The 25,408-nt window shown below is 46.2% G+C and overlaps 1 protein-coding gene across 3 annotated transcripts; it reads left to right on the forward strand.

Annotated features, from left to right (window-relative positions):
• Nucleotides 1-343: 343 nt before the first annotated feature.
• CREB3L3 (cAMP responsive element binding protein 3 like 3) lies at nt 344-23,013 on the forward strand. Of its 3 annotated transcripts, none has more exons than XM_077332205.1 (10): nt 344-575; nt 8,500-8,624; nt 10,106-10,391; nt 12,931-13,046; nt 14,476-14,610; nt 15,940-16,046; nt 16,841-16,909; nt 18,223-18,307; nt 19,495-19,591; nt 20,942-23,013. In XM_077332205.1, exons 2-10 carry the CDS (start codon nt 8,502-8,504, stop codon nt 21,295-21,297), a joined length of 1,374 nt encoding a protein of 457 aa, XP_077188320.1. In that variant the 5' UTR covers nt 344-575; nt 8,500-8,501; the 3' UTR covers nt 21,298-23,013. The 3 variants fall into 3 exon arrangements, with proteins under 3 accessions (XP_077188320.1, XP_077188322.1, XP_077188321.1); XM_077332207.1 differs by lacking the exon at nt 344-575 and adding an exon at nt 1,053-1,116; XM_077332206.1 differs by lacking the exon at nt 344-575 and adding an exon at nt 3,922-5,049.
• The last annotated feature ends 2,395 nt before the right edge of the window (nt 23,014-25,408 follow it).

Consider the following 25,408-nt stretch of genomic DNA (forward strand, 5'->3'; position numbering starts at 1 on the left):
TCTAATGGGAATTGCTAAAGAGAGAACCCCAGAGCTCTGCTAGCATTGGACTTTAACAAGCCAGCCTCTCTTGAGACCAATAGGATAGAAATGATAATATTTAATAGTATGTAATAATGCAATTTATGATCATGAAGGTTTTCCCGACCCCCTTCTCTTGAAAAGTAGGTAAGAGTTCATGGTGACACTGCCCAAGGTAGAACTTTGCACCTATGGGCTCACCGTCTGCCTCAGATTGGAAAGCAGGTGGTGGTGGGGGGACGGGACACAGAAGCAATTTAGGTAATGGTTACCCAGTTTGTCCCAAGTCTAACTGCCTACCTGTACCTCTTTCCCCATGCAGCTGTCAGTCTTCACCTCATCGGCGAATCGGAAGGGAGGAGGGATCTCCAGTCCCTGACGCTATTTTTGCTCAGTTGGCGCTTAAACTTTGCTACACGGTAGGAAGAGGGTTCAGGGCAGAGAGGTGTCAGGAAAAAGGTGAAAAGCCCCCCCTGAATGCTACAAAGGAACGATTTGGATAAAACCCACTTGACCAAAGCACCCTGAAGGAAGCAAGGTTGCCAACCGCCAGGGTGAGTCTGTGCAAATTTATTTGGGGCGGAATCAGTCATTTCTTCCTCTTTTGTCCAGCGACACGGCCCCTCTTGGATTCCAGTGTAATACAAACAAGAGGACAAAGGTCAGGACCAGAATAGGGCAGCGGTGGGGCAGAGAGAAGTCTGCTATTGTGGGATTGCTTTAACAAACAAGACACCAGAGATTTGCCATTCATCACATTCATCACAACAGATGAGAAGCCAATTCCAGTAATATTTTAAAACAATCCCCCCACCGCACCAAACTGGAACCCACAGAGACTTATCTCTTCATATGTCTGTCTGAGTGGAAAAATATCTGGTACTCACACTGGGGATTGCCAGCTGTCCTCTGGGAAATTCCTGGCAATTTGGTGGAGAGGGAGAGAGTTTGGGGAGGAAAGGGAGGCAGTTTGGGAGGGATTTCACCTAGAAACTGTTATAACCCTAGAGGCTGCCCTCCAAAGCTGTCATTTTCTCCTTTTGATAGTCTGGAGATGAGTCCTAATTCTGAGAGAAATCCAGGCCCCACCTGGAGGTTGGTAACCTTAACTCTTACTGGGGCTTGGCATAATGCAGTACTGGAATGAGATTTCAGTTCAAGAACTATAATGACTGTAAAATCAGAGTCCAGTAGCACCTTTAAGACCAACAAAGATTTATTTAAGGCACCTTAAATGAATCTTTGCTGGTCTTAAAGGTGCTACTAGACTCTGATTTTATTGTGCTACTTCAGACCAACACGACTACTCATTTGAATCTATTATAATGACTGTGTTGATGATGATGATTAAATGTGCTTATATTTTGAATAAAATTATGATAATAGTTATTCCCTGGAGAGTCGCGTAGACATTTTCTTAGTTAAATAAAACAGAGCTGGCAAAGGTCTGATAGAAGGCAACCACAATGATCAGGGTTGCCAGCTCTGGGTTGGGAAATACCTGGGGACTTTGGGGTTGGAGCAAGGAGTAGGTGGGATTTGGGGCAGGGAAGGACCTCAGTGGAGGGTAATGCTAGGGAATCCACCCTCCAAAGCAGCCATTTTCTGCAAAGGTACTCGTGTCTTTAGTATGAAGATGGCCTATAATTCCTGGGGATTCCCAGGTCCCACCTGGAGGTTGGCATCCCTACAGAGGCTGGCAGTCCTAGGGTGGGATCAGTTTACATAAGAGGAGCGGCTGGGGGTGTCTGGGGCTTTTTAGTTTAAGAAAAAGATGACTCTAGAAGATGAAGGTTTATAATTGAGGTTTATAAAATCATGCACAGTTGGGAGAAAATTGGAAGAGAGAACTTTTCCTCCCTGTCTTAGCAGTTGAAGAAACCCAGTGAAGATGATGGATGCTAGATTCAGGAAAGGTAAAAGGAGGCACTTCCCCAAATGCATAATGATCTTGTGGAACTTTATCGCCGCACTATATAGTAAAGGTTATTAGCTTCAATGGCTTTAAAAAGGGATTAGACCAGTTCACAGAGGATCGCAGTTGGCTAAACAGAACTTCCATGGTTAGAGGCACTTTGCCTCTGAATACCAGATGACCATAAGGGGAATCTTTGCCACTCCATACTGTGTATAGGCCTTCCAAGAACATTTGGTCAGTCGCGGTGAGAAACAGATCACTGGGCTAGAAAGAATATTGGCTTGAGCCTGCAGAAATATTTTATGTTGTTGTTGCTATTAGCAGCCTTATAAACACTGCCAACGAAAGTGTGTCTAGTCAAGGCAATGGTCTTCCCAGTTGCAATGTATGGCTGTGAAAGTTGGACCATAATGAAGGCCGAGTGTCAAAGAATTTAGGCTTTTGAACTCTGGTGCTGGAGAAGACTCTTGGACCCTTGGATTGCAAGGCGAGCAAACCGGTCAGTCCTAGAGGAGATTAGCCCGGACTGCTCCTTAGAAGGCCTGATGATGAAACTCAAATACTTTGGCCCCCTCATGAGAAGGAAGGACTCCCTGGAGAAGAGCCTAATGCTGGGTGCGATCGAGGGCAAAAGTAGAAGGGGACGACAGACAATGAGGTGGCTGGATGGAGTCACTGAAGCAGTTGGTGCAAACTTAAATGGACTTTGAGGAATAGTAGAGGACAGGAGGGCCTGGAGGATCATTGTCCATGGGGTCGCGATGGGTTGGACACGACTTCGCACCTAACAACAACAAATACAGCTAAGAGTAACTTAAAAAAAAATGAACTTAAAAAAAGAGATCCTGTACAGTGTAAAGAGCATTTATGAGCATGTGCAGAGTGCTGCCCCCCCACAAGTGAATCATTGAATCATAGAGTTGGAAGGGTCCACAGAGGCCATCTAGTCCAACCCCCTGCTCAACGCAGGATCAGCCCAAAGCATCCTAAAGCATCCAAGAAAAGTGTGTATCCAACCTTTGCTTGAAGACTGCCAGTGAGGGGGAGCTCACGACTTCCTTAGGCAGCCTATTAGGCAGTGACCTAACCCCCCTTGAAATCCATGGGTTTGGATCATCCATTGGTGGTCTGGCTCATCCCCTTTCAGAGTGTTTAATATATGCGATAAGAGAACAAAATTGGTTCCTAACTACTATTCATATTAATTTCTAATAGATAAAATTACTGTTTCCTCTCTGGCAGATGTTTATAAACCACCAAGTTTAGAAGGCAAGGTTTATGTCAGCTGGCTTGAAAATATGAATTATGTGCAGTGCTCATGTATATATTTTACATAGTTTTAAAAATGTCATACTTCTGGTTGTTAGGATATTAATACTTACGTTGCACTTTTTTTCTTCTTTTCTTCTTTTTATCCTTTACTTGGTGGTTGGTGGGGCAGGCTGTCCTCTCAGCCAATATGCTGCTTTAGGTGCCACCGGATTTTTTGCCTTGTTTATAATCTTTTTCCACTCTTGGAGATTGATGGTAATAGTTTTGGCCATGTGGATAGTCAATCGCTGGTTTCTAAGATCTTCCTCGATCTGTTGAAGCCATGTTTTCTTTTGAGCCAGTCTTTGGATCTTCCATTCAGTTGCTCGTTCTTGCCAGAGGAGTTTATGAGGCAGTCTGCTGGTGTTCATTCTGCAGACATGGCCGAACCATTGCAGTCCGCGCTTTTGGATGTGTTCTTTAATTTTCGGCTGGTTGTCACACTTTGTGCAAATTGTCTCATTTTGATTATGATCACATCATAGAGAGACACCCAGAATCTGCTGCAGGCATTGCATTTGGGGTACTTTTTATTACTATGAGGTCGAATCCAGATCAACAGTGGAGACTTCTGCAGGGATACATCAGGGGGAGGGGGCGTGTCTCAATAACAGAGCATTGGCTTGGCATGCAGACTCCCTGGCATCTCCAGTTCGAGACCCTGGAGATTTACTAACAGTCTGAGGAGAATAGACTGCAGAACCAAGGGTCTGATTCAGTATTTATTTATTTGATTTCTATACCGCCCTTCCATATGGCTCAGGGCGGTTTACATACAACATGGAGGATACATGGAACGTAACATAAACAAATACAACAACAACAACAACCCAATAACGCAATTTCAGTGATAAACAATAAGGAACCCAGCCAAGGCCCCCAAGAGGACAGACTGGTTCAGGCCATGGAGTATAATGTAATGTTCGTCTAAGTCCGTCTGTAAGGCTGGAGTATTTGTTTGGGATAGCAATGGCAAATTTTCCACTGGGAAAAGGGAATTTCCTGCTTCCTCATTCTTACTCTAACCCACTGATCTCTATGGAATTCTGCTCTTTGGGGACTGGAGATCCTGAGAAATTATATCACGGGTGTCTGTAGAAGGGGAATTGCCAGTTTTAGACTTGGATCCAAATACCTTTAGCCAAACCAAACAAATCAACCTGTAAATGTGATTTCTAGAGACACTTGAACCTTTGCACCTTTCAGTATATTTTATTAATTATAAACCTCGGCTAGTGGAATGGTGTGATGGAATGCAGCGTCCATCTGGTGTGGCACAGATGTGTGAACACTTGTCCTTCAGCTACTGCGAGAGAAGAAAATTACCAGTTTCAACAGCATTATTCCTTTTAATGGTTTAGGTGGGGCAGGAGGGAGAGAGGGAAAAGTGGACAAGTTGCCAACCTTGGGGTGGTAGCTGGAGATCTCCTGGGTTTGCAACTAATCTCCAGGCAAGAGAAATCAGTTCTCCTGGAGAAAATGGCTGCTTTGTAAGACGGTCTCCTGATCACTCTAAACCCCACCTGACTCAGGCTCCACCCACAAAATCCCCAGGTATTTCCCTACCTAAGGACAGGCTGAGGCTAGAAAAGACTTCAGCTGATTTCCTGTTCTCCTGAGATGGCAGAGGCTAGATAGCTAAGGAGTAGAGGCAGAATAGCCACTGAACTGAGAAGCAAGAATCTGTGGAAAGGAGGCCTGGGGGAAAGGAAGAGACCAGGGACTAAGGTCGTATTTTACCTGAATGAAACAGCCACTTTTTTGGCAATGGCAATGGTGATTCAGATTTTGAAACTGAGGTAGTTATCCTGACAGGAGAATAAAAATACCATCTGCTGTCGCCATCCGACATTTAGAGGAACCTGCATTAGTTCTCCCATTTGGGTTGGGACTCGGCTACGTCTGAATCCAAAATCTGTTTTCAAACCCCTTATTGCCTTTTTGCACATAAGGGGAAAAATAATGGATGATTTGTCATTTTGAGTATTAGGAAGGAATATCTTACAGAGAACAGAAGAAAATGTTTATGAATTTAGTAATAAATATAGAGTAAGGAGGCGTATTTGCTGTAACGATGGTTGGTAATTGAATTTGGAAATGTATTTGTTGGGGTTGCTGAGTTAAATTGATATTTTAATTTTTCTCTGTACCTCCCCCCCCCTTTTTAAATCCTTTTTCTTTTTATCCTTGTTGAACTCTTATCTACTTGTATGAAAATTCCAATAAAAATAAAATTTAAAAAGCCCAACTCTGTTTCCAGCACATCCCATAATTAAACATTAACTTAAGTAGGTCACACAGTTACTGAGAAAAAGATTAGCTGGAGATATGGAATTCTGCTGGAAGTTGAATTGGGTGTTGGGTAGGGTTGCTGACTCTGGGTTAAGAAGTTCCTGGGGATGTGGAGGGACATTTATTTATTTTTATTGATTGATAATTTAATTTCTATCCTGCCATTCCCATTAACCAGCTCACGGAGGCCAACAGTAATAACCCCCCAATTAAAACCAATAATAAAACCCCTTACAAATCCATCACAATCTAATCCCTCAGCTCACACAGATTATCATACCTCGGGGAGGGGGGGAGGTTAAAGGAGCCACATCGACCTTACTCATTGGAAGAGTGGGGGAGCCCAGATTTTAATAGCCCTGGCTTCAACCAAAGACCTGGCAGAAGAGCTTCATTTTGCAGGCCCTGCAGAATTTCAAGAGCTCTGTCAGGGCCATCAGCTCTTCTAGGAGCTCATTCTACCTGGCCAGGGCCAGGACTGAAAAAGCCCTGGCCTAGGTCAAGGCCAGGTGGACTTTCCTTGGGCCAGGGACCACTAGTAAATTAGCTTCCACAGAGCAAAGCGCCCTACAGAGGACATAAGCAGGCAAGCAATCCCTCAGGTAAGTGGGGCCCTGACCGTGGATGGCTAAAGGTTAAAACCAGAACTTTGGATCTGATCTGGGCTGCAGCTGGCAACCAAAGCAGCTGCCCCAGCACAGGCTGGATATGGGCCCTCCAAGGTGTCCCTGTGAGCAGGGGTAGTCAACCTGTGGTCCTCCAGATGTCCATGGACTACAATTCCTATGAGCCGCTGCCAGCATTTGAGGGGCTCATGGGAATTGTAGTCCATGAACATCTGGAGGACCACAGGTTGACTACCCCTGCCTGTGAGGAGTCTGGCAGCTGCATTTTGCACCAGCTGCAATTTCTGGGTCAAGGACAAGGGTAGGGGAACAATGCCACTGACTCCCCCATGCAAAACAGTCGTTTTCTCTAGGGGAACTGATCTCTGGGGGCTCCTTGGAACCTGACCAGATTCAGATGGGAGCACAGGTAATTTCTCATTGTTGCAGACCATTTTGCAAATGTACAGAGTCTTTCTGTGGATTTAACGCATGTGGTATTGTGTTATAGAATCGTAGAATTGGGAGGGACGCCCAGGGACATCTAGTCCAACCCCCCACACTATGCAGGACACTCACAACTGCCTGCCCACCCACAGCGATCCCAATTCCATGCCCAAATGTTGTCCCCCCCCCCCCCTTTAAAAAGAAAACCATAATCCCTGACCAGTTTGGCCTGGAAGAAATTTGCCTCCCCACCCAAAGTGGTGATCAGCATTTCCCTAGGCATTCAAGGAAGGACCACAAGAGCCAAGTGCTGAAATAACCTTTCCTGCCCACCCACTCACAATCTGCGCGTGACTGCTTTTTTCCACAGGGTGCTATGGTAACTTTACAGCAGAGTTTTGCAGTATTTTGAATTAGGAAGCGGCACGTGGCTTTCTGTTTTAGCCAGTTTGTTGTTTTCCCATAGAACAGGGGTAGTCAACCTTGTGGTCCTCCAGATGTCCATGGACTACAATTCCCATGAGCCCCTGTCCGAAACGCCAGTTTGTTGTTTTCCCATAGAACAGGGGTAGTCAACATGTGGTCCTCCAGATGTCCATGGACTACAATTCCCATGAGCCCCTGCCCGCAAACGCGGGCAGGGGCTTATGGGAATTGTAGTTCATGGACATCTGGAGGACCACAGGTTGACTACCCCTGCCATAGAAGACACAAGAGGAGCTAAGTCCAAAAGGGGAGAACCCAGTTGCTCAGATGAAGATTTTCCCTTGGATCCTCCAGATAGTTTTTGAATAAATACAGATAAACCCAGAAGTGTCTTGTGTTTATGTTCTTGTATGATATTTGCTGGTCATCCATCCATCCAATTCCATAAAAGTTACACCCAAGGCTGGATTCAATCAATAAAGTATTAATTAAGGTTGCCAGCCTCCAGGTGGGGGCTGCAGAGTTTCCAGAATTGAAGCTGATCTTCATCCCAATCTGGGCTGGTTCTGCACTTTTCCCACTGTAAATCGTGTCGAATTCTGGTCAATTTGAACCCGTATCTACAGCCTTCCTTTGTCCAAATTTTCAGTCTCCTTCCTGCTTGACGGGGGGGGGGGGGGGGTTGGGGGTTGGGTGAAGCTTCAGCCAGCATTCTGTACCTTTTTCTTATCTAGAAGGTGCTTGTTCTGATAACAGAAGCTGAGGGGAGGATTTCCAGTTTAGAAAATGACAGCTAAGGGGATGAGGACCTGATAAAAGCTTACAATGTTTTGCATAGCGACAAGGTGAACAGAAATATTTTTTTTCTTCCACTCCTGTAGTACCTGGTGGCATAATGGAGAGCCAGCATGGTGTAGTGGTTAAGTGCAGTAGTGGTGTCTAATCTGGGGAGCCGGGTTTGATTCCCCGCACCTCCACATGCAGCCAGCTGGGTGACCTTGGGCTAGTCATAGCCCTGATAGCACTGCTCTCACAGAGCAGTAATGTCAGGGATATTTCGGGCCCATCTACCTCACAGGGTGTCCGTTGTGGGGAGAGGAAGGGAAGGTGATTGTGAGCTGTTTTGAGACTCCTTCAGGTAGAGAAAACCAACTGGGGTATACAAACCAACTCTTCTTCATGTTCAGAGGCAGCGTGCCTCTAAATGCCAGTTGCTAAGTAACAACAGGAGGGAGAAGTCTGCTGCCTTCAGACTAACCCATATGCATATAAAGAAGGTTTTAAAAATATATATACATACATAGAGTTCAACACTGTGAGCAACAGGACGTCGGATAAGATGAAACTTAGCTCCTGCTAGAATGTCGGCTTTGGTTCCTGACTTTGGAAATTGGGACATGGAGAACTGGTTTTGACTCTGGGTATATCTCTGAAAAATGATATGACGGCTGGCCATTCCTCCTCCCCTCTCTTTTGCAGCGATGGCCTCTCCCAGCCTAGACAGCATGGAGCTCCTGGACCTTCTGTTTGACCGGCAGGATGGAGTCCTTCGCAGCGTGGAGCTTGGGTCCTCGACGACAACTTGGATGGGACGAGACGACAGCGTGAGCCCCTAGAGTCATCATTACAGTGGTGCTGGGGGAGATGATGAGGACGAGCGCTGTGAGGGCTCTCGGTAGGGTTGCCAACCTCCAGGTTGTAGCTGGAGATCTCCAGGTGAAGGTGGACTCTTTGGCATTATATCCCACTGAAGTCCCTCCCCTCCCCAACCTCTGCCCTCCTCGGACTCCCCCCCCCCCCAAAAAAAAAATCTCCAGGTATTTCCCAACTTAGAGCTGGCAACTCTAATTCTGTGGGACAGTTGGGGTTGCTACTTCTAGCATGGTGAAATTCTTGGAGATCTGGGGAGGGCCGTGCTTCAAAGGGCAGAGTTTCAGGAGGGGAGAGAGTTCAGCAGGTCCTTTACTACATGGAGGATGCAAAGGTGCGCTGCCACCTGGATTTCGGTCTACTGCTAGCTGCTGTGATGTTTCCAACCTCCACATGGGAGCCTTGGGCTCACTTTAGACCAGGGTTAGTCAAACTGCGGGCCTCCAGATGTCCATGGACTACAATTCCCATGATACCCTGCCATCTTTTGACTACCCCTGCTTTAGACCCTGACTTGCCCTGGATTTTTGCCAGAGTCAGCTGATGAAGTCAGGGCTTCCCACCGTTTTCCCCGTTTTGGCTTGTCAATCAAAGTCACACGGCGTTATTAGACTTTTGATATATTATGTAGGGATGCCAACTCTGGCGTAGGAAATTCCTGGAGATTTTGGGGTGAAGCTGGGGAGGGCAAGGTTTGGAAGGAGAGGGACCTGAACATGCCATGGATTCCACCTTCGGAAGGAGCCATTTTCTCCAGGGGAACTGATCTCTGTAGTTTTGGAATCAGTTACAATTCTGGTAGATCTCCAGGTTCACAACCCTATGGGTCCAGTCTTCTCTGCAGTCATAAGGATGAGACTCTCACTTTCAAGCCAGATGTGAAAACTGGGACTATCCAAAAGCCCAGTTGGGTGTGAAAGCTGCAGATGTGCAGATGTGCCTACCATCACCTCCACTTTACATCTGATCTACATCTGATTGACATAGCTCAGGGGTAGTCAAACTGCGGCCCTCCAGATGTCCATGGACTACAATTCCCAGGAGCCCCCTGCCAGTGAATGCTGGCAGGGGGCTCCTGGGAATTGTAGTCCATGGACATCTGGAGGGCCGCAGTTTGACTACCCCTGACATAGCTGGGAACACTCAAGGAAAAATGGGTCTAATGAGGGATTGTGTTTTTTGCTGTTCTTATCTGCTGAGATTGTATTTTTTAAAAAATGTTTTTACTATGTTGTGAGCCACCACGAGCCAGCTTGTCTGAGAGCGGTGGGGTAAAAATCTAATAATAAAGAAAATAAAAATAAATTATTCATTGTTCCCAAAACACCCATGAGGACACTCTGACCTGCCAAGGTGAAATACAGTATCATATCCAAGCAACACTCTTCCCAATAAGACTTGATGTGTTTTTTCCTGCTCTCGTTGTTTTTTGTAGCAAGAAAATGAGGATTTCCTTGCTTCTCTCTTGGGGCCCCCAGACCCCACTTTGGACTCCCCAAGCTGGTCTCCTGCCGAGAGCGATAGTGGCCTTTCAGAGGATCCAAACTCTGACCAGCTGGACAGTCCTCCGCACTACGTTCCAACAGGAAGCCCGGGGGCCTATTCCGACGGGGGGCACAGCGATCTGTCTTATACCCCTTACCAGGACTCCTGCCCGGCCATGCCTGCCCTAAAAATGCCAGTGGAGAACCTGCGAGAAACAGAGGTGTCTATAGATTTTGGTGAGTGTTCCATACGATTATCCTGGGATAACAGTTCCCCCTTGCTTAAGTTCAGCCTTTGATTTGTTGTAGGTCCTGGCTGGGTAATACCTGGGGATTTTGGGAGTGAAGCTTGAGGAGAGCGGGGCTTTGGGGAGGCGAGAGACTTTAATGGGCTATTAATCCCATAGAGCCCTCCTTCCATTTTCTCCAGCTGAACTGAACTCTGTTGCTTGGAGGTCAGTTGTAAAGGCAGGAGATCTCCAGCCACCACCTGGAAGTTGAAACAAAGCAACCCAACATCTAATGCAGGGGTAGTCAACCTGTGGTCCTCCAGATGCTCATGGACTACAATTCCCATGAGCCCCTGCCAGCGTTTGCTGGCAGGGGCTCATGGGAATTGTAGTCCACGAGCATCTGGAGGACCACAAGTTGACTACCCCTGATCTAATGAACTTTTTGTCAAAAGACAATCTCTTGGTTATTTATCAAAAAGAGCATCAAAGTCAGCTTGAGAAAACATAAAGACTTTGGAGAATATACTCCTAAAGGAACATAAGCAAATGCAACTGATCTAAAAAAAGTCTTGAAGTGACTTCCCGTAAAGTCGATTTTCGAACTAAAGTCTTCCTCAGGATTTTTATATTTTACCGCATTTGTGCTTCCAAAGAGTAACCCACTTTGTTGGAGAATGTGACTTCAGTTGCATTTTGCTTGGTTGGAACATATGATGTCAGTTGTATTTGGTTCCATTACCAGCCCCCCCCCAACCTCTTTGGGCTCCCCTTCTCACATTTTTCAGTCTGTGGCCCCCTTCAAATGTGCCAGTCCCCCAAGCTAATAGTCTACTAAAACAAAGTGGAACAAGGTGGATGTCCGTAGCGGTCCCACTCCCCAGCAGGCGGCAATAAGTCCATTGTTTGAAGCAGAATTTCCCGAGGCTGTCAGTCACAGCAGGCTTTCTTAACGATGGATTCACCTCCAAACCAGCAATGCTAGAGATCTCCAACTATAGCATTTGACTGACTTGAACTTTTTCAATATAGATTTAGATAGTGTTAGATTTTTTTTTCTTAGTCCACTCTTTCTGTTCTGTACATTCATTCTGTATTGCAATCCCCTCCTTCAAAATTCTGGTTAAATTAGGCCAATTCGAACATTAATTCATCAGCAGACTCTCAAACAGTCTGCTAACCCTATTAGCTCAGGCTAGCCAGATCTTGTCAGAGCCTGGAAGCTAAGCAGGTTCAACCCTGATTAGTACCTTGATGGGAGACCACCAAGTTCTAGGTCTGTATACAGAGGCAGCCAATAACAAACCACCTCTGTTTGACTCTGGTCTTGAAAACCCTACACAGTTGCTGTGACTTGATGGCACTTTCTATCACTCCCCACAGTTTCCTACAGCTTTCAGCTCCCTAAATTAGTTCTTTCTTCTCTCTCTGCGTTAATTATGTGCATTACTAATGAGAGGATATTCAGGAAGGATATTGACAGGTTTCCTTGTGGCCAAGAAAATGAGGGCTGAAGAGGTTTCAAAGAGAGCAAGTACCTAGAATAATCGTGGGTGGATATATACAGTCTGTTTAAATTTGTATTGTTTTATTATTTTGATCCGAAATGCTTTACAATCTTAATCTTTTTTGCAATGGATTATGGCTACAAGCAAATAAACTGACTGACTGATGGATATGGACAAGTTGGAACGTGTTCAGAGAAGGGCGATTAGGATGGTTGAGGGGTCGGAATCCATGCCCTACGAGGAGAGGCTGAGAGAGTTGGGTATGCGTGTAGCTTGGAGAAGAGGAGGGCCAGGGGTGATAGGAGAGCTGGGTTTAGCTATGTGAAATGTATACACGTTGAAGAGGGGGCCAGCTTCTTTACTGCAGCTTTAGATAGAAGGACTAGGAATAATGGGGGGTCAAATGACAGGAAAGGAGGCCCCATTTAAATATTAGAAAGCATTTTCTGATCGTGACAGTTGTTCACAGATGGAATACACTGTCTCATAGGGTAGCAGAGTCCTCTTAGTTGGAAGTCTTTAAGAGGAGAATGGATGTGTGCCTGTCAGGAGTGTGTGATTTTTAAGCTCCTGAGGAGGTCAACTGGGTGGCCCTTTGTGGTCTTTTCCAGCTGTGTGATTCTGCTTCTGCTTGTAAAAACACCACAAAAAAAGCAATCTCTCATTCAAGTTTGGCGTTTTGCTGATCTGCACATGCCATTGTGCACAAATAGCGCAGTAAAACCCTGACCTGGGTAGCCCAGGAAAGCCCGGTCTCATCGGATCTCAGAAGCAGGGTCAAGCCTGGCAAGTATTTGAAGGGAAGACCTCCAAGGATTTGGGTGGTTGTTCCTCCAAGGAACACTAGAGGGGCAGGCAATGGCAAACTACCCCCAAATATGCCTTGCCTGGCTGCCAGACAATCCTCGGATCTCCTGGCTTTACTACACACCCCATACGATGAGTCACATCAACCCTGTATATTTTAGCCTGACTCAGATTACAATACCTTCCCCCCTTCCTGTTGAGAATGAAAACAGGCTCCTCTTCTCTCTGCAGATATCTGGGAAGTTGGCTTTTACCCACTAAAGCAGGAGCTAGCTGCTCCTCACCTGAACGCACCTTCTTGCACCTTGACCGTAAAGGATCTTTTGCTGTCGAACAACTGTGACACGGTGAGAAGACTGAACCCCTCCTTGTTGCTGTTAGGCATTCAGACAGCCTAGCCTTCAGGGGTTCCCAGTCTTTTTAGTCCTGTGGGTACCATTGGAATTCTGACACTGGATGCTCAGTGTAAACATAAATGGCTGCTACGGTAGGTGGAGCCAGTGACAAAATGGCTCCCACGAGAGACGGGACAAACCACAATATCTCAGACAGTGAGGTTATGCATATCTCTAATAGTAATTCTTCAATATTTCAGGCAGAAGCTCTGTTTAGCGGGATGCTTTTTAAAATGAACATATTGTTTCAATTTCTGTGCATGCATGTATACATAGAGGTTATCTTCAGTCATACAATGAAGCTCCTTGTGCTGCAATGGAAGCTGCTGCCAAAGCAACTTTCTTAAAAATCAAATTTCCAAAGATCAGCCAGAAGCCCTACTGGGCAGAACTCCCAGCAGGCCTCACCTTCTTTCTAAAAACATCCTGCTGGTACCTTAATGTCCACAGGTACCATATTGGGGAACCTTTCCTGAGATGAGCCCTGCAGTGGGGCAGTGCATCACATTCCTATCCTATCAGGAGTCTCCCAGAGGATGGACTGGAACTAGGAAGCACTTTTCCTGTGTCTGGGGAGAGTTCATTAGGAAGTGTTACACTCCCCCCCCCATCAAGAAGTAAATAAAATGTCCAGCAACTGTTCACACACTCCACACTTTGGCATGGAGAAATTCCCATCTTTCTGTGTCCCACCCCTGAAGATGCCAACCAGTTACAGGCAAAACTTCAGAGACTAAAACCACCAGACCACAGCCACACAGCCTAGCATACCCACAACAACCAGTTCTCCCTAAGCTAGGCTTTTTCAGCGATGGTTTTGTGAAACCCTGGGGTTTCTTGACGGTCCTGGAAGGGTTTCCCAAATGGGTGGGGGTTAATTAATTTTTCTATATTTTTTAAAATTTGCTAAACATTTAATCAGGTGATATGACTGTATATGGTCATGTCAAACTGCCACCCCTCCCAAAATGGGCAATGAGGGGCCTGGAGAGGGTAGGAAGGGGAGGGGGGTCCTGTACACAGTTCTGCTCCCCAACCATATTCTGCATGATCAGCCACTTCTGGGGTTTCTTGAAGCCTGAAGAATGTTTCAGGCGTTTCTCAATGGTAAGAAAGTTGAGAAAGACTGCCCTAGGTTTTCATTAAAATTCTTCCCCAAGATGGCTGAGGGTATAAAACAAATTCCTTCCTCCCCACTCCTCTTTGGGCTGTCAAATCATGCCGCCTCATCTCTGGAGGGGTTGCCTCTCTTTTGGGAAGAGGGCGCCTGGAGCAACGAACTAGAGGGTGCCTGGAGCAACAAGCTATCTCCCCTGGCCTTGGTTAAGGAGTCTCAGTTCAGACAATCCTTTGAGGGAGTAACTCCCTTGTGATGTCTCAGTATCCACAGACCATGACTCCATCCCTGATGAGGCAAAGCCCTGGGAGTTGCCAGGAACTTATCTTAACAGAGGATGAGAAGAAATTGCTGGCCAAAGAAGGTGTGACCCTGCCCACTCAGCTGCCCCTCACCAAGGTAAGACATACACTGCCACTTTGTTAGATTCTTCTCACCCAAGGAAATATTGGAAATCTGCCCTTTTCTTCAGGGAAACTGATCTTGGTCTTCTGGAGATGTGTTGTAATAGCAAAAGACCTCCAGGTGTCACCTGGAGACTGGAAACCATAACTGTGGGCCATGTGTTAAGTTCAGAGAGTCTGCCAGGCAAGACAGCATTCCCAGTTTGTTCAGCTCCTAATCACCTTCTTCTCCTCTGAATTTCTCTCTGGATTTGTTTCAGATTAACTGGCCTTGTCTACTGAAACCAACCCAAAGCACACAATGTAATTTGCAGACATTCACATTCTCTGGGACATTGTGGTGAATTATTTTTAAGGGAGGGAAGAAAAAGCAAATGTTTCCAGTCCTGATCTTGAGATCTCGTCTCCATTGTTTGTAATGCCCTGTAGGTTAGGTGGAACTGGGATCATTATTGATCTTTTCTGGTAAAAATGGACAAAAAAAGGCAACGTCTGTTTGCAAATACAAGGTCTGGGTATTGATGAAAAGCCTTCCTGGGACCTAACAGCACATATGGGTGGCTTAAGAGCCACATAGAGAGATTATTCCCATTTTCCTCCAGGGGCTGTCATAGACCGTTTATGCACTGGAGGTTTTGTGCCGGACTGCAGGCTGCAGTTTTAGTTGTGGCAGGTTGCCCTACCCCTTGTCAGACGTTGCAAGAACTCACAACTACCTTCTTAGGAATAGTAAGGTTTATTGAGAAGTACTTCATACATCAAGACTGGTGAAGTCAAATCTGGTTTGCAGCCAGATTTGCTTCTACTTATCAATACATTTCTCCCACCCAAAGCTTGAAAGTTCCCAAGGGAGGGGAGAGAGCAAGAGGATACACATGCAATTAAAAACAGCAACCCCTTCCTGCACTCACACAAGGGAGCATTTGGCCTGGTGCACCTCATCTGCCCCCGATTTGTGATCCTGCATGGGAGCTGGGGCAGTGAAGTTCCCAGTGTGTAAATGGTCATAGAGATTCTGGGGCCTTAACAAAGGTCCAGACTGGGGCCCCAGAATCACTGTCCTCCACTAGGGCCAAGCAAGGTGTGGTTCTTGCCCTGTGTGAGATTGGTGGGAGCTGCCAGCAGAAGCTGGCTGCCCCAGGCCCAGATCGGGAGGATCATAGGTAGTTGGGGCTCTTCTATGTCAGGCTCAGGGCCACTGCCCCTGTTGTCTGTTGGCTAAGACCACCCCTGCCTCTCTCCCCCCCCCTCCACCACTTCCCTGCTGCATAATGCCCCCGTGGCCACAATCCAGTCAATGGCCTGTGCTTTTTGCCCCTGGCAGTATGAGGAAAGGGTGCTGAAGAAGATCCGCAGAAAGATCAGGAACAAGCAGTCGGCACAGGAAAGTCGGAAGAAGAAGAAGGAATATATAGATGGGCTGGAATCCCGGTAAGAGATCCTTCCTCGTGCTCCTCTTGTATCCTCTCGTTTCCATGGCATTTAAAAGAACTAACATAGCTTGCAGAGCCTGTGGACTCAGTTTATAGTTGAGAGACATTTAACGATAAAAGATTTGTGAAGCTGGCTTATATTTGGATATGAAATTCTCACTTCTTAGTCTCACTTCTTAGATTCATTGCCCTCTTGGCTGTTTAGAGCAGTTTAGAGCATCTGGAGAGCCAGATTTGATTCCCCACTCTTCCACATACAGCCAGCTGGGTCACCTTGAGCCAGTCATACTTCTCCCAGAGCTCTCAACCTCACCTACCTTACAGGGTGTCTGTTGTAGCCACTTTGAGACTCATTTGAGTCGCAATGCGGGTACAAAAAACAGTTCTTCTTATTCAGCCGCTGAACTCCCTTGTTTGTTGTCTGCTTTCTTACGAACAGCACACCATATCTCCTTTCTGCAGGGCCTACATGAAGTTCACTTCCTCCCCTTCCCTCAAACACAAGCCCCTTGGTATTTTCTTCTCCATATTCTGCCCCAAATCTATGGACTGCCCATCCTCTGGTTGAAGTTTTAATTCCATTTAAGTCAAACTTTCATGTCCCTAAAAAAGAAAAAAAACTGTTGCACATCAGGTGATATTCATGACAACTTCTGCCCGAGCAGCTGAAATATTCATGCCGTGCCATGACATCATAGCAGTTCAGCCAGTAGTGATGGAGATTCACAGACAAGCTACTGGAACCTAAAACACTTCTTGATTCTGTGCTGTCCTCAATCACTTCTCTTGTAGGATGTCGGCCTGTACGGCTCAAAACCAGGAGCTACAAAGGAAAGTTGTTCATTTGGAGAAGCAGAACTTGTAAGTTGCTTGGGGGATCTGAGGCAATCAATTTCTCCTTGAGGTGGTGGAAGGGACAGTGAACATGCAGGCAGAATGTCACAGCCTCACAACATTCACCACAGTCAACATGGGAATTTGGGAAAGGGGGATCTCTTGTCTGGGATTGGGATTGGGCTGCTGGCACAGATGTTGTGTCAGGGCTCCTTGTTCTGTTTGGGCTCCATCCCCAGTGTGGCTGCTGCAACCCTGAATTTGACCAGCAGCCTCTTCTCACCAGGGCTCAGCCTCTGACTTCTCTTGCCAGCTCTCCTGGGTCCAAGTGCCAAGCTGACCACTCTGAAGTGTGGCTTCTGCACCTGTACTGAGGGCAGCTCCAGTAGGAGGGATGGGGGTGGCACATGGGCTTCTCTGCCAACCTGTTGTTGTCACGGCAGCTGCCACCTCTTGAGAGACATTAGGCAGGGGGCCTGAGGAATGGCTCAGGAAAGCCAGTAGCTCCAAAGGTGGGCCTTAGCTTGGAGGTCTTCCGAGGTGGGCCATTCCTCTGGAAACAAAGGGGAAGCCTACTAAGATCTATCTGCCTCTGTCTCCCTCCTGCGTTATTGGGGGAGGGATATGTCAGTCAAGGTATGCTACATCGATGGACTTCATGGAGTTTATATATATTAAAAAGGAAACTTTGAATGGTGGTGGGAGAAACACTACATTTTCAGCAACATGGTTACATGGCTGTAAATGCAGCTGGAAATATCTCTCAATTAAAAAAAATACATATGCCTTCCCATAAAACTGGCCATAAAGGAGAGACCACCCACGTGGCTCAATGCAGTTGGTGGAGGTGTGACCTCCCAGAGGCAGAAGTAGGGAAGGGAGAAAGTCCGACAGAATTGTTATGCTTGTGACTTACCTTTGTCTTGTGAGCAAAGAAAGGGGGAAAACACAGCAATATCACTTTAAAAAAATCACAGCGAAGGAAAAACGAACTGAGTGCTGAAGAGAGCAAAATCCATCCAGAAGGAAATGAAAGCCCAATGAACCTGTGAAGTGAAAGTGACATGCAGAAGGGAAAAATACACACAAAAGGAATGCATGATAAAAGTGAAGGAAAACACCAGTGTATAAAAGGCCCATGTTTGTTGGAAAGGTGAAGTAATTTTTTAAAATGAAAAACCGTTTCTCCAATTTCAGTATGTACTTAAGGCTTAGGTTATTTTACATCCAGATCTTTGGAACATAGTGGAGTGGCCAACTTTCAGGTCTGTTGGCCACTGGTTGTCTTCTTCTTCTTTTTTCTTTTTTTTACTGTCATGACCTATTTCATTGTCTCCCAGGTCCCTCCTCCAGCAGCTGAAGAAACTTCAAGCTTTGGTGATTCAGTCCAGCAGCAAAGCAGCTCAGACAGGCACTTGTGTTATGGTACGCAGGCCATTTTACCACTCCGTAAGACTGATTTAGGATGCAGACAAACAGACGGAACAAATGAACAACAAAGACTCAAAAGCGGAGACCCAATTGGTAGTGGAATGTGCTGTCAAGTTGCAGCAGACTTATGGTGACCCTGTAGAGCAGGGGTGGCCGAACAGTGGCTTTCCAGATGTCCATGGACTACAATTCCCATGAGACCCTGACAGCACTGGCAGGGGCTCATGGGGATTGTAGTCCATGGGTATTTGGAGAGCCACCTCTTGGTCACCCCTGCTGTAGCGTTTTTAAGCCAAAAGGTGTACAGAAGTGATTTCACACTACTGCCTCATTATAACAACCCTAGACTTCCTTGGCAGTCTCCCATCCAAGTAATAAACAGGGCTAGCCTTGTTTGGCTTCTAAGAGCTCATGAGAGTAGGCTAGCCTGGGCTATCCAGGCCAGGGGTGCATGAAAAGTTATCAAGAACATTTCCTCTACTTTGCCTGAATCTTCTATACTAGTGGTTCTCAACCTGGGGGTCGGGACCCCTTTGGGGGTTGAACGACCTTTTCACAGGGGTCACGGCAGGGGAAGCAGTTTGGCAGGGGGGCGGGGTCACCATCCACACAACAGCCTTGTGGGGTAGATTGTCTGAAGCAGCGGAAAAGAGTGAAATCAGCATGGTGGGACAAGAGGCAGAGCTGAACTGAGAAACCCCGGGAAAAAAACAGTTTATATACAGTCATGAACAATGGAGCTTCACACCATTGGTCAGTTTTGGTTTAATTTCTGTGAAAGAGCACTTGTAAAATTTTATGGTTGGGTGTCACCACAACATGAAGAGCTGTATTAAAGGGTCGCGGCATTAGGAAGGTTGAGAACCACTGCTCTATACTAAATATTAACAGTGTTGGCAAATCTCTTGAGACCAAGTCCCAAGGCTATGGTGCCACCACAGAAAGGCCCTCTCTCCTGTAGCTGCCCCTTAATTTTTTGAAGTCAGGCACAAACCAGAGAATAACAAACAGAATTCTCATGGGCAGATTAACATGGGATGAGATTCTCTGGTCCCAGACTACTTAGGACTGACTTAAAGTAAAGGGCAGCTAGGATACATGACCTTTCAGATGGCCCCAAACCCTCTCTCTTGCCTGAAGCAAGCTGTCTGACTCCACTTTCTCTCCTGCCTGGTTCTCAGGTTCTCCTGCTCTCATTTGCCCTGATTGTTTTCCCATCTATCAGCCCTTTTGCTCACAACAAAGGTGAGAAGGAAGGTGACTTCATCCCTGTGAGAGGTAAGTGCAGAGCTGAGTGCAGATGCCACTGAGGGGCTACAGAAAGCCTGGACTTGCTGAAAAACAGTGGCTGACCACCTGATTGTTGGTTGTGAATGGAATTTCCCACATTCTCATTTTCCCCTCTTATAAGTTCCTTTGGGGGGAGGCGAATTTGTTCCACGCATGTTTTGCTTCTTCTTGTAGATTTGATATCACAGAGGTCTAGCATATTAAAAACTGATGTCTCCAGGTCCTGAAGACATACACCTGAGAGTTCCTAAGGAACTCAGAAATAGTGAGTTAATAGATCAGTGCTCTATTAACGTATATTCAGCCACTATGCCAAAAGAGTAGCAAATGTGACACTAATTTTTAAAAAGAGAGCCAGAGGGGAGCTAGGAAATTACAAGCCAATCAGTTTAACGTCTGTCCTAGGCAAATTAGGAGAAACTTTAATCCAAGAGAGTTGTTATGCACGCAGAGGGACAAAATTTGCTGAGGGGAAATCAGCATGGCTTTTGCAAAGGGAAGTCCTGCCTCACCAACCTTTTGGAACTTTTATGAACACACATGTAGACAATGGTGACCCAGTAGACGTTATACACCTGGAATTTCAAAAGGCTTTTGAGAAGGTAACTCATCAAAGACTCCAAAGTAAACTTAGCAATAATGGGTTAAAAGGATGGGTTCTCTTATGGAAAAAGTACCAAAGAGATGATTAGGTGGTTGGAGCACTTTCCTTATGAGGAATGACTGAAGAGTGTGGGGCTTTTCAGTTAAGAAAAGAGGTGACTAAGGGGGCATGATAAAAAGAATTCATGCACAGAAGCTACTGGCATACATCAGAATCTTTTAGCAGCCATGGAGGAGGAGACTTAATTTGATAAATGGGCATCTTCTATCAGTTCCATTTTTATTAAACTTGTTCTTAATTGAGAATAAATTGATTTTTAAAAATCTTACTGGCTGCACCTGCTATATCACATGTGTGTTCAGGATTAGACCTACGAGGGAGACCCATTTTGGGGTCGAAACACATTGGGTCTAGCATTGTAGGTCTAGCATTGCATGGTGCATATTTTGTGATTTCAGTGATTAGGCTATGGCAGGGGTAGTCAAACTGTGGCCCTCCAGATGTCCATGGACTACAATTCCCAGGAGCCCCTGTCAGCATTCACTGGGAATGGGCTCTGTCCATGTTTTTAACTTTCAAACTTTATACATTGTGCACAGCAGGTGTTAATTTGTATGTTTATATCTTGTGGACACTTAACCTTTTGGTTCCTAACTACTGCTTGGTTAGGTTTGTTGTTTGTTTTTTGTAACACTCTCCCCTTTTTGGTTTTCCTGTTTCTCTTTCCTCCCCAGTGTTTTCCAGGTCCCTGCACAACGATGCTTCCTCCAGAGTCGTTTCCTCCCTGGCAAAAGACGTCAGCCTTCATGCCAAGGAGCCAGAGAATGTTCTGTGGACTGAATATGCTAACGAAGGACAGACCAGGCAGGAGAAAGAAACCCTTGGCGATTTCATCAGAAGCCACGTGCTCTCCAGGCCCCGCAAGGTAGAAGAGGCTGGTTTGAAGAATGGCACGGAGTCCTTCTCAGAGGGGGCACACCTGGACTTGGAAGGACTTGGGCAACTCCATGGGCACGGCTTGGCATCAGTGGCATGGACAGAGTCCGGTCATGCCAGCAAGGGGGTCCTGGAACAGGCTGAAGAGCTGTGACTGTCCCCTTCTGCTGCCTTCGTCTGTACAGCATTCTGGGACTTAATAGGGGTAGGGATAGGGATGCTTGGACCACGTGCAAAGGAAACTGCTCTGAGCAAGGAGGAAACGGCTTGGGTAGGCGGCTGTGGTTATTTAAGAGAGAAAGAGAGGGCATCATGAGAACTTCCCTCTTCTCCTTTGGGCCTCTGAGTCGTAGGCCCCAGAGCAAGCGGGGCACGGGAGTTCTTTTTTCCTTGGATTTATTCCCGTCTTCTGTTTTTAAACCGGGGCCTGGTAGTGAGGTAAGGGGACCTGTTGTGAAGGAGTCTGTCAAAGTCAGAACCAAAGCATTAGTGCTGGCCATAGAGATGAGCAACAGCTACAGAAGGCACAGAGATCCCTCTGCTGGAGGAAGGCTTACTCAGCTACTCTCTCTGGCTTCTTTTGCTGGCATAGTTGATTACTTTTCCAGAACATTTCTGTGTGAGGACTAGAACTTTAGAAAATAAATAAAAGTGGAGATTCGCAGGGAGGTCTGTGGCCAGTTTTGAATCCCCCAGCTCTCACTAGCATCCCGTTCTCCTACTGAAAACAGGGTTGCTAGAAATGGCCTATCAGCCAAAGGGAGATGGAGGAAGTACTTACTGATAGGGGGTTGTCACCCTGCAGTGATGTCACTTCCTGCACAACCTGGAAATGCTGGCATCATACAGGGTCGATGCTCTAGCACTTGCTCCCAGTCTCTATGGTTCCCATACTGTTCCTGGAGAAGTGCTAGAGTGTCAATCTCCCCCCCCCCCTTGTTGTTTCAGTTCTTCCTGGTAGTGCTGGAAGTGATGTCATTGTGGTGTGACAAAGATTGCTACTCTGTTTGGCTCGCCTGCTTCTGCTTGCCAACCAGCTGAACACCAGCAGGGAGCAGGAGTTTGTCCACCATTAGAGAGCACCTACTAAGTCTAATTAAAAACTTAGAGCAGGCTTTCTCAACCAGGGTTTCGTGAAACTTGGGGTTTCTTGAAGGCCCTCCAAGTGTTTCCCGAATGGGTGGGAGTTAATTAATTTTTTATATATTTGTTAAACGTGTTAAACATACGATGATATATGGTCATGTCGACCCCCCTTCCAAAATGCCCAATTATGAGCCTGGAGGAGGTGGAAGGGGAGGGGCCTCAAGTAGGCATGTGCACAGCTAGGCTTCCCAACCATATTCTGTACCATCGTGCCACTTCTGGGGTTTCCCAAAGCCTGAAGAATGTTTCAGGGGTATCTCAATGGTGAAAAAGATGACAAAGGCGGAAGTAGAGTTATACAGGGCCAAAGGGTCACACAGTCAGGACTGGTTCTCACTTCACTTTTTAAAGATGTTGACATCAAATCTGGCTCTTCCGTGGGCCTCCTTGTGGCCTTCCATCTAGAAGACCACACCAGCAGCAGGAGGCCTAGTCTGCCATTTCAGTGATGCCCCTGGCAATTTGGCGCTATCAGTTCAATCAATTCATGAACACATGAGACTGCTTTATCATAGAGTTTTTGCCCATATTGGTACATAGAAAACTGAGAGCAGTGTTGTTCTGTCCAATAAAGACGGTGGCAGGAAACCACATCACAAGACAGTGATGGACAGGCATATAGAAAGAAGCTGTATACTTGTGGCACTTTAAAGACGAACAGCGATGCAAAAGGGACACAAATCTCCATTTTGCTTTTATTAATAAATGAATGTGGCTACCCCAAGGACACGGGTCTGAATCATTGTCTTCCCTGCCTTTAAAAGTCAGCAGCTAAATGTAGCATGTACATTATAAAATTATGAGCGATTTAAGTAAATGTTTGAATGCACAAGCCCACTGAATTTGTCAATTCAGTTTCCACAGCCAGGCTTGAAACCTGAGGAGACAACTGCCCCTCCTGTCAGCCTTTTATTGTATACACAATGCTATTGATTTCTCCAGACCTGCATTTGCACTCGGAAATAATTATAAAGCCAACGTAGGTTCATCTTTTAAATTCACCTAGCCACTATCCTTGCTTAGCATTCACTGTGCGAGTCCTCCCAACAGACTTCTCTTGTCACTTCAGAGTTTCCCAGAGCGTGTTTTAATAAAGATATCAAAGGCAGTTTGATGGTTTTTTTACCACAGAGAGATACCTTGCAGGCCTGGGCCACACAAACAATTTACGTGGCAGGACAGGGTTGCCCGGTCTACTGGTCTGGGCAGGTGTCCCCCGCTTTCTGGACATAGCTCACTCCCTCAGAATCCTCCCCCACTCACCGAAACCAGAAGAATATTACCAACATAATGACACCGTCCAAAGTGACAATGGCATGCCTTGGTTGTGGTGTGTGTGGGGGGGGTGTGCTCTGAGTTTGGGGCAAAATTCTATAGTTTGAAGCAAATTCTATCATAGAGTTTTGCCCAAAAGCCACAATGTCACCAGCAATGTCTCTGAGGTGTCGATGTCACTTTTTGGTGATGTCAGCATGTTGGGGTGCTCCTGGAAAGCCCCCCCCCCACTTCCACTGGCAGCTCAATTCAACCTGACAAACCCTAGTCACAATTGTTTACTCAACCTCTCTGGTGTAGAGGTTAAGAGCGGTGGCTTCTAATTGGCTGAGCTGGGTTCATTCCCCACTCCTCCACATGCAGCCAGCTGACTTTGGGCATGTCACAGTCCTGATAGTGCTGTTCTCACAGAGCAGTCCTGTCAGAGCTCTCTCAGCCTCACCTACCTCACAGGTTATCTATTGCAGGTAGAGGAAGGCGATTTTAAGTCACTTAGGGACTCCTTCAGGCAGTGAAAAGGGGGGGGGGTATGAAAATCAACTCTTCAATGATGATGAATCTTGAATATCAAGAGCTTTTAAACTTAAGTTTTCTCATGTATTGCCCGAATGTTTATTCTCCCAGTTTCTATTTTCTGTAGGGGTGGAGGTGGGAATGAAGGAACCTTGTAACAGCTATGGTACTGCTTTTAAGTCTCATGGGCTCTTTGTCGCAAGAGACAGAAGAAAAATCTTCCAAGCGGTTTCTCGCTTTAAAAAAATGTCTATAATTTTCTCTTCACACAAGTATGATAATAAAAAATGGGGGGGGGGTGGAGAATCAGCAATGGGTTTGGCTTCTGAAAGAGAAGCAGCAGGGAACAAGAACTACGGTTGATTCTGCAATCTGTCACCTCAAGTGAACCATGAAGTGACTAATTCATCTGTGAAACAAAAGGACAACATTTCAAAGGAAAATTCCAGGGGGAAGCAAAAATCTGAAAAGGACACACTTCTGAGCACAAATATTAGAATCTTGCTTGGGGGGGGGAGGAGTTTAGCTGGATTTTGCAGGTAAGTTATATATTCAGCTGCTTATTCAGGAACACTTATTGAAAAGGAACAAATGGACCGCCAAAACGCGAATGCTGGCAGGGGCTCATGGGAATTGTAGTCCATGGACATCTGGAGGGCCACAGTTTGACTACCCCTGGACTAGAGCAAGGCCTTTTGCTTGTTCATTTTCTGGACTTTGTGGCGCCAAAATGCCTAACTCTTTGCCAACAAATGAGATTAAAAGACTGATCAGCATTCAAAGGACCCTCAGATCTAAAATCTGAAACAGGAAAGGACTGGTAAGAGGGCTAAGAGGAAGAACCCACATCCGGTTCTGATTTTGTGAACTGAGAAACACTGACAGGCACGAAGAAGACATTTCCCTCTCTCTTTTGTAAGGTGTAAGTCCTCCGCACGAGTGAGATCCATCAGCGAGAGGACCGATCTGGCCGTCAGACTTTCTAATGAAGTCTCTTGTGTTCTGAGGGGAGGCTGTGAGGAAGGACACGATGCCTCTTCTCTGTAGGAGCGCCAGTTTCACAGGCCTCCTTGGGTGTAAGAAGGGGCATACGGTCCTTAGAAAACAAATGTTGGATGTCTTGAAAATTTAAAACACCAGTGCCCTCTGCTTTTTCAGGCCATTGTACTTTTGAGCTTATAACAAAGTGAGCAACTCTACTTCAAAAATAGTAGGCTTTTGCTACTAATAAGATCATGCCCATTTGCTTCCAAAGCATCCCCCCATGATTTCTTTTGGCTCTTTAGTCCAACCTTATTCCCTGTTCTCAGAAGCCCCCTGATTACACATAC

Source organism: Paroedura picta, chromosome 4 (genome assembly GCF_049243985.1).
Source record: "Paroedura picta isolate Pp20150507F chromosome 4, Ppicta_v3.0, whole genome shotgun sequence".
NCBI classification, from domain to species: Eukaryota; Metazoa; Chordata; class Lepidosauria; order Squamata; family Gekkonidae; genus Paroedura; species Paroedura picta.

What these genes read in the sequence shown, in the direction of transcription:
- CREB3L3 (XM_077332205.1), top strand. Translation starts at nt 8,502, where the DNA reads ATGGCCTCTCCCAGCCTAGACAGCATGGAGCTCCTGGACCTTCTGTTT. An exon ending in TGTCGAACAACTGTGACACG is followed by an intron (nt 13,047 to 14,475) that starts GTGAGAAGACTG and finishes GTGATGTCTCAG; the next exon opens with TATCCACAGACCATGACTCC. An exon ending in CTCAGCTGCCCCTCACCAAG is followed by an intron (nt 14,611 to 15,939) that starts GTAAGACATACA and finishes TGCCCCTGGCAG; the next exon opens with TATGAGGAAAGGGTGCTGAA.